Below are 8,426 nucleotides of genomic sequence, written 5' to 3'. Positions count from 1 at the left end.
TTATCAATCCTCAACAGGCTTTCCATCTAACATAAATCAGCATTTACCTGGTCTAATAATAATAATAATAATAACAATAAGTTATATTAACAATAATCCACGTGTCTCGCAAAATTGATCTGTAAGAGAGCAATAACCAGGGTTTTCTTTCTTTTATTAAATTAACAAAAATATCACACCAGCAGACATTCCAGTAGTTCTCTGCATCTTTTGTCCTAAAAAGCTTTCATATTTTGAGATTTTGATTCACAAATAAAAACAAAGTAACAAAAAATAGATATCACAGTAATTTTCTGTTGTAGCTCATAGTTTGTGATTCTCGTGAAGAGGTGCATAGTGTCTCTGAACGTCTGAATGACAAGGGTTAAAACAAAGAATCCTATTGGCCGAGGAGACCGCGATTCGCTTTCTGATTGGCCCATAGCCCCCGCTGCATTGACTCAGTCCTTTCTGTTCATCAAGTTAGGTTGAGTTGTTTAAGAGTTCATGTCAGACTTGAAGAAGCGTGAAAAACTCGCGCCTTCACACATAATGAGCGGTGAGTTCACTTTATAATATCTGAGTGTGTTCATTATCTTAATCAGTATTAACGACTACTGTACTTCATGAGTTTACTGCCATTTTTATATTGTGAAACACCGACATCGATTCGCCCAAAACACCAAATTATGTTGTTCGTGTGTCGTTTAAGTGCTAATAAACAGCAATAATCGTCTCATAATCGCTAACAAGATTGATCCGAGTTTGTTATTTTTGTTTCTGGAGTTAGTGACTGTAATCTGGAGCTTGTTTGCTAAGTTGTGGAAGTTGATCAGCGAGTTAATTTATATAACACGAGCGACCATAAACAGCGTTTAACGCGAGTCAGAGAATAGAGTTAGCGATTATGATGAAGATGATGATGTTATGAAGATGATGAAGAAACGAATAATACGTCTGTTTTTAGTGAAGGAACATGGCCACTGAACGCGTGTCCGGACTCCTAGCTAATGCTGCTCTGCTAACTTTAAACCGGTTTGATCTGTGAACACTCAGATAAACAAACAGATCTGTTGATGAGTTTACTGAGTTTCTGTTGACTGTGTGTCAGATCCACAACAGAATGACATGTCCGTCCTGCTGGACCACGACACGAGCTTCATTCAGAAGAGAAACTCCAGCACAGCTCAGGTAAGTGTGTTTCAGTGTGTGTGTGTGTGTGTTTGACTGTATTGAGTCCAGCTGTACTGTGTGTGTGTGTGAGAGAGTGTGTAACGAAGGCAGGTCTGTGACAGCTCGTCTCTTCCTGCTCTGAGCAGCTCTGGTGGATTATGGGAGGGAAATGGGTGTATCAGGAAGGAGTGTCTGCTTTTAAAACTGAAATAAAACACAGTCCGCACTTCTGATCTGTGATTGGAGACTAGAGCAGATTTCTCCAGACTGATGTTGGTCTGAAACACTGTATGAAAGTGTGTGTTTGTAGCGGCTCACTTGAGGTTATTTTGTATGGTGTTGTAGTTTTGAACTGTGCTGTTTGAGTTACAGCTAGTGTGCTACGAAGAGCGAGACGTCTCTTATAATGCTCAGGTTTCTCTTTCAGGCAGAGCAGAAGCCAGAAGATGGGTTTTTATTTAGGTTTTACACAGACGCACTTTAGTGAGGTCAGCTGGACCGTTCTTTGGCCAAATCTGAGTTTGCTATGTTTCTGTCATTATTCAGCACATGCTCAGTAGAGTCTCTGTCCATATGAGAAACAAAAGTGTGATTGTTTCATTTTTAGTTCTCTTAATCAGTTTCAAAGTAGGTGACCAGATTTCTGACATTTCAGAAAGTTCAGTTGTCAAATATAATTGAAATCTCTCTCTTTATTATCAATACATGACTGCACATGTTTGTATGTTTTTTAATTCTTGTGGGATCCATAATCTGTTGTTAAAATGCAGGTTTTAATGCAGTCCACTAAAAATTATGAAAAATTGTAAATGGTAATTACTGTATTACAAATAGCAAACAGACCAAAACAAGAACAAACACACACAGTACAGTGTATTTATTTTTTGTGTGCATATGCATATATATATAATCTCATTAAGTGTTTCGACCGTAATGTTATGAATCTACAAGAATACAGTAAGAAGGCTTTTCAATCTACAAATCACCGTCATTTATCATGGATTTACTGTAGTAACACTAGCTGCACCATGGGACTGTGGCAGAAATGTGGGATATTTATATCCAGTTTTATTATATTATTAATGTAGATATGTTAAATGTACAACCATTAAATTGGACATTTATCAAACACTTATCATTTCATCAAGGTTAATATCACAATATTTATTGTTATCGTTTTATCACCCAGCTCTAATTTAAACTACTGTTTTTCATACAAATACCTGGAAACCATATTAATTTTATTTTTACCATAGGATTGAGGTGCTATATGTGTGGTTATCATGATCTAAATGTATGCCGCTATGGAAGATCAGTGGTTAATTTGAATAAAAATCAAACAGTTAGAATAATTAAATTTCACCATATAAAACAGGGTTCCCACTCTTCTTGAAAGTACTTGAATTTCAGACATATGGATTCAAGGCCTGGAAAGTACTTGAAAACAAACATAGGTCCTTGAAAGTGCTTGAATTAAATTTAAAATAAATGTAGTTTATGGCGCTATTTCAAAATTGTCCTATATGTGCTGTCAAAGACAGAACGAAACGGCACAAATAATTGGGGTGGAGATGGGGTAGTGCGAAAAAAACTTAGCGTGTGTTGATGTGCAGCCTAGAGTGTTCTTGAGCCGCTCCGCTGAGTGTCTGACCATTACCGCCCGCTCCCGCAACGTGTGTGTGCCGCTCCCGCAAACAGTCTAATATTGTATATCATTTTCGTGCTATTAATAAGTGAAATCACATTTGAATGAGCGCTCGCAGTTCACTTTCACTTTCGATTACACGATCACGCACACTCTGTGTAAAGTGAGTATTAGACACGTTGATATTCTGATCATATTTATTTCCAAGAACATTTTACCAATTCCAAACCACATCAATCTTAATAACTACTATTAATTTTGTAATTAATCATTTATAAGTGATATATAATTGTCCATGAAGGCTGGAAGTGAAAAACTCCTTATATTCATGTGTGCAGAATTATTAGGCACATTTTCTTTTACGGATAAAATGAACCAAAAAAGAGATTTAACTGAAAAGTCAAAAATTATTAAATCCTCAATGAGAAATATTCAAAACTAATGCAATACAGAAATTGTAAAGTTAAGACATGACCATTGGTCAGCGAAATGCTCATTGGTTACAGCGGGATTAGACAAAAACAGGTGGAGAAGATGAGACACACGGTAACTGCAAAATAATTAAGAATTAATGTGAAGAATTAGGTGTAAACCATCAAACATTTAGTCTCCAGCGCCACCATTTTCCAGAACTGCAACCTTCCTGGAGTCTCCAGAATTATTAGATGTCAGGTTCTCAGAGACTTTGCTTGCGTAAAAAATCCTAAAAAATTTCCCTGACTTAATGAGAATAATATTACGTGAATACTCGTCAAAACGGACATTTCGACATCATTTTGTGTGTATTTCTCCGTTCATGCGACGTGAAAGAGTACTCACGTGCTGTGAGACGCGCTTTCTGTGTGTGTATGCTTCAGTGTCTGCGCTCAGAAAACAGGACCGAATTGAGTTCTCTCTTGCATCGTCAGATTTATGCATATGTCTGCTCTCCTCTTACTCCCACATATTGACATTTTTTAATGTTTTATGCGCCGTGCAGCAAGTGTATTTTAGCTTATGTCCCGCCGGTTCATATGTTTGCATCTAACCTTCTATGCAGCAGATTCGTTCTGAATGAATCTCTTCCCAAATTGTCCCTCCCTAACATTTTAGATTAGATAGATACTAGATTTGTCATAATTTTTGTCATTCAAAAATAGTTTTCGTTCATTATCGTCTCGTTGTCAGTGAAAAAAATGTTGTTGATGAAAATTATGATAAAGTATTCGTCAACGAAATGAACACTGGTTTAGAGTGAGTCTTGAAGGACCAGCACCACATCCTCTTGTACCACTGTTTGAAGAATTGATCTTCCAGAATAGCAGGAAGTTTTAGGAGCTCATTTTTAGGCAATCTCTGCAAGACAGGCTTTTCAGGATAGGAGATGGACTAAAAATGAACTCCCAAAACTTACTGCGACATGGAGCTAAGGAGAAAATGTAGAACTTGAAAAATAAGAAAAACTGCTTCGTGGAACGCATTTACAGTTTAAAAGCAAATAGAAAGTCCTATTTTTTTATTTCTTTTCTTTATATTTATTTGCAGATTTACAATGTTTAAAATGTTCATGACATTTTTTTTTAATATTGAAATTTTGAGCAGCTGCATTCCTATAGGTCAAAGATGAAAAAAAATGGGATTTACAAAATAATTTTGACTTGAGTTGTTTATTAATTAGGGAAGTCGTGGCCTAATGGTTAGAGAGTCTGACTCGTAATCCAAAGGTTGTGGGTTCGAGTCTCGGGCCGGCAGGGATTGTAGGTGGGGGGAGTGAATGTCCAGCGCGCTCTCCACCCTCAATACCACGACTGAGGTGCCCTTGAGCAAGACACCGAACCCCCAACTGCTCCCCGGGCGCTGCAGCATAAATGCTGCCCACTGCTCCGGGTGTGTGTTCACTGCTGTGTGTGTGTTCACTGCTGTGTGTGTGTGTGTGTTCACTGCTGTGTGTGTGTGTGTTCACTGCTGTGTGTGTGTGTGTTCACTGCTGTGTGTGTGTGTGTGTTCACTGCTGTGTGTGTGTTCACTGCTGTGTGTGTGTGTGTTCACTGCTGTGTGTGTGTGTGTTCACTGCTGTGTGTGTGTGTGTTCACTGCTGTGTGTGTGTGTGTGTTCACTGCTGTGTGTGTGTGTGTGTGTGTTCACTGCTGTGTGTGTGTGTGTGTTCACTGCTGTGTGTGTGTGTGTGTTCACTGCTGTGTGTGTGTGTGTTCACTGCTGTGTGTGTGTGTGTTCACTGCTGTGTGTGTGTTCACTGCTGTGTGTGTGTGTGTTCACTGCTGTGTGTGTGTGTGTGTGTGTGTGTGTTCACTGCTGTGTGTGTGTGTGTTCACTGCTGTGTGTGTGTGTGTGTTCACTGCTGTGTGTGTGTGTGTTCACTGCTGTGTGTGTGTGTGTGTGTGTTCACTGCTGTGTGTGTGTGTGTGTGTGTGTGTTCACTGCTGTGTGTGTGTGTGTGTGTGTGTGTGTGTTCACTGCTGTGTGTGTGTGTGTGTGTTCACTGCTGTGTGTGTGTGTGTGTGTTCACTGCTGTGTGTGTGTGTGTGTGTGTTCACTGCTGTGTGTGTGTGTGTGCACGTTGGATGGGTTAAATGCAGAGCACGAATTCCGAGTGTGGGTCACCATACTTGGCTGAATGTCACTTCACTTCACTAATGAGTAACGTCTCTATTGAGAGAACATGCTAATTTTTAATGTTAACAGGTTTACAGTGTTATTACAACATTTAACCACTTTTTATTCATTTAAAAATTGTGAAATTCTTTCAAATTTAAATCTTGTACAAGAACTACAGCAAAAAACAGTTTTGTTTTTGTAGTTTGCTGTTTTTCTAAAAATATTTTAGAAATTGTATTTGAATATTACCAGTATTAACTTCAATGGATTTCATTAAATTCTTCGAACACGACTACTCAAAACGGTCTAAATTTAGGAAACCTACACATTCAAAACATTATTACTCTGAAATGTTTAATGTAAATGTTAAGTGTAAGTAAAATGTTTAGTACTGTAAGGTCTTTCATGACACTACATTCGCTGGCGTGTGAATTTGACAGGTGCTTGATATAAAATAAATGGTGCTTAAAAAGTCCTTGACTCTGGTGTTCATGAAAGAGTGGGAACCCTGATAAAAATAAGGTTGTTACAATTTTTACAGATGTTACTGTTTTTGATAATGAATGTGAATCTGCATCCTAACTCAAGCTACTGTCAAATGTGCTTTTCTAAGAGACAAAAAAGTAATGTTAATATTGCAGCCTGCGAAGTGTTTGTCATGTTGTATCTATAAAGAGAAGTCACTTAGGGGCAAAAATATGCCTTTAAACTCGAAAGAGATAAAGATTTGAGATTTATCTACATCTGATAATTATCTATATCGACTGATATGAAAAAATGTATCGTGATAATTATTTGTTCATATCGCCCAGCTAGGGATGTAACGGTATGAAAATTTCTGATCACGATTATAGTGACCAAAATTATCACGTTTATCAGTATTGTCACGGTATTGTTAAAATGTGCTGGAGATGTTCAAAAAGTACCGATACATAAATCACTTCAAGTTTTATACTTAAATCAACAAACAGCAAATAAAATGACTTTTTGTTTGCATAATCACTAAAACAATAACATTACCAATGAGGTCTGGATTTTAAATGACAACTTGACTGACACCAGTTTAATAGCATGTTCTAATAAATAATGTAAATGTTCAAATAAAGCTTTGAAATAGTGTCATATAAAGGTGAACCTCACATTTCAGCCTTTAAAGAAAAGAGTTAAGTCAAAATGATAATTGATTAATATGGAGAAGGGGAGGGGGGAAGTGGTGTGTGGCCAAGTATGGTGATCCATACTCAGAATTAGTGCTCTGCATTTAACCCATCCAAGTGTACACTCAGTAGTGAACATACACCCGGAGCAGTGGGCAGCCAATGAAACAGTTGAGGGTCCGGTGCCTTGCTCAAGGGTCTCACCTCAGTCGTGGTGTTGAGGGTGGAGAGAGTGTTAGTTATTCACTCCCCCCCCACCTACAATCCCTGCCGGACCTGAGACTCGAACCTACGACCTTCGGGTTACAAGTCCAACTCTCTATCCACTTATCTGCTCCATAAATAATTCTATATAGCTTATCTGAATTGTTTAAATGTGTAGAATCCACATAAGCTTGTTTTTCATCAACCGGTTAATATTTACAGCAGGTCATGCAAATATGGTGCGTTTTTTGGCCAGACAGAAACTGCACACAGACTGAATGTAAATAAGTGTCTGTAAATCCAGTCTCTGACAGCAGGTGGCGCTTTATACGGAAAAGCTGAATTACAGCTGATTCCCGTGAACTCCTCGAACAAAGCAGTATTGTGTTTAAGAACACTTCCTTTAGGTATTACATGGAGCTGAGATGAAAACAAAATGCCATCGAATCGTTTCTGAAGACAGTCAGATCCTTCAGAGGTACATTCGTATAATTAATTCACTGATATATTAATTTGTATAATTCCCTCAGCACTCTTTTAAAACCTCCCAGCTCTTCCGGCCTGTTTTCACTCAGAATGAAACTCTGCTGCCGTGCGCTCGTGACACTGTTACACTCTGCTTTATGCTGGACAGTATTTATTTATCGTGAGATGTTCAGATCGCGGTAATCGAATACGGTTTTAATGATAATTAAAATATGAAACGGTAATACTAACCGTGGGGAATTTTATCATGATTTATCGTCAAACCAGTAATCGTTTCATCCCTACGCCCAGCCCTATATTAACTCCATAATAACGGGTACAAACACATTATTTTGTCGACCACTGTATATTTTTACACACACTATGACTTTTGAAAATATTGATTACTCCTAAAATGTGATCTAATTATTATTTGACTCAGAATTATATAAGTGCACAAATAATTCTATTTTTATTGAATACTTTTAGTAATTGTTCACAGCGCAGGATGTATGTGAAACCTCGAGTGTCATAACTTGTAGATCCTTGTAGAGTGTCTGTTCAGAAGACTAGTGACCATCCCTCCACTCAAATCTGATTCAGTGTATTAGTGTTGTCTTGATAGGACAGACCTCTTAATTACCTTAAGTTCAGGACTCTTTCAGCCATTGTTTAGTTAGTATTGCTGGTGTCATTTGGGTGCTTGGCTTGACACATCACCCATCTGTAGTCATGAACTACTGTCCTGATTTTCTCCTGTACAATGTCTAATGTAGTAAAACTGAGTGGGATATTTGCATCTATGGGTTAGCTGCAGAAATACATGCAGGAGATGCACAATACAGGATTCTTAGACATTTTTAGACAGGGCCTGATTTTCATTTTTGAAAACAAGGGAATTGCCCTCTTAGGTGATGCTTGTGTGAGGGGATTTTTTTTATTATTTGAGGGGTGGAGGGGGGCTTTTTTTATTTATTTATTTTTTTTCAAAAATAATCACCTAAATGTTTGATCATGCAGTGCATTTTTGTTTTTACAATCGTGCAATTGTTGCACAATAACTTACACACAGCACAAGCCTGATTTCGTGAGGTGGCCTTTTGTGTTAAACACAATCTGCTAAATATAGACAGCTTCATTTTAAATGGTTGCTTAGCAATGGCAAACACCACAAGAGCGCAAGCTCCGGTGCACATTGAAAGAAGAGA

General features: G+C 38.0%; 1 protein-coding gene across 4 annotated transcripts in view; it reads left to right on the top strand.

The window, feature by feature from the left end:
• Positions 1-437: 437 nt before the first annotated feature.
• LOC306855156 (transcription factor Sp1-like) overlaps positions 438-8,426 on the top strand; it is a 30,229-nt gene continuing 22,240 nt past the window's right edge. For 2 of the 4 annotated variants that reach the window (XM_079393618.1, XM_079393619.1), the window contains exons 1-2: positions 438-538; positions 1,091-1,170. In XM_079393618.1, coding sequence (XP_079249744.1) covers positions 487-538; positions 1,091-1,170 — 132 coding nt within the window. In that variant the 5' untranslated portion in view covers positions 438-486. The remainder of the gene's footprint in view (positions 539-1,090; positions 1,171-8,426) is intronic. The other 2 variants (XM_079393620.1, XM_079393621.1) reach the window with 2 other exon arrangements.

This window comes from Barbus barbus (assembly GCF_936440315.1).
Source record: "Barbus barbus genome assembly, chromosome: 35".
Lineage (NCBI taxonomy): Eukaryota > Metazoa > Chordata > Actinopteri > Cypriniformes > Cyprinidae > Barbus > Barbus barbus.
The sequence above is the reverse complement of the archived record's forward strand: the minus strand, read 5'-3'. Positions and strand labels throughout refer to the sequence as shown.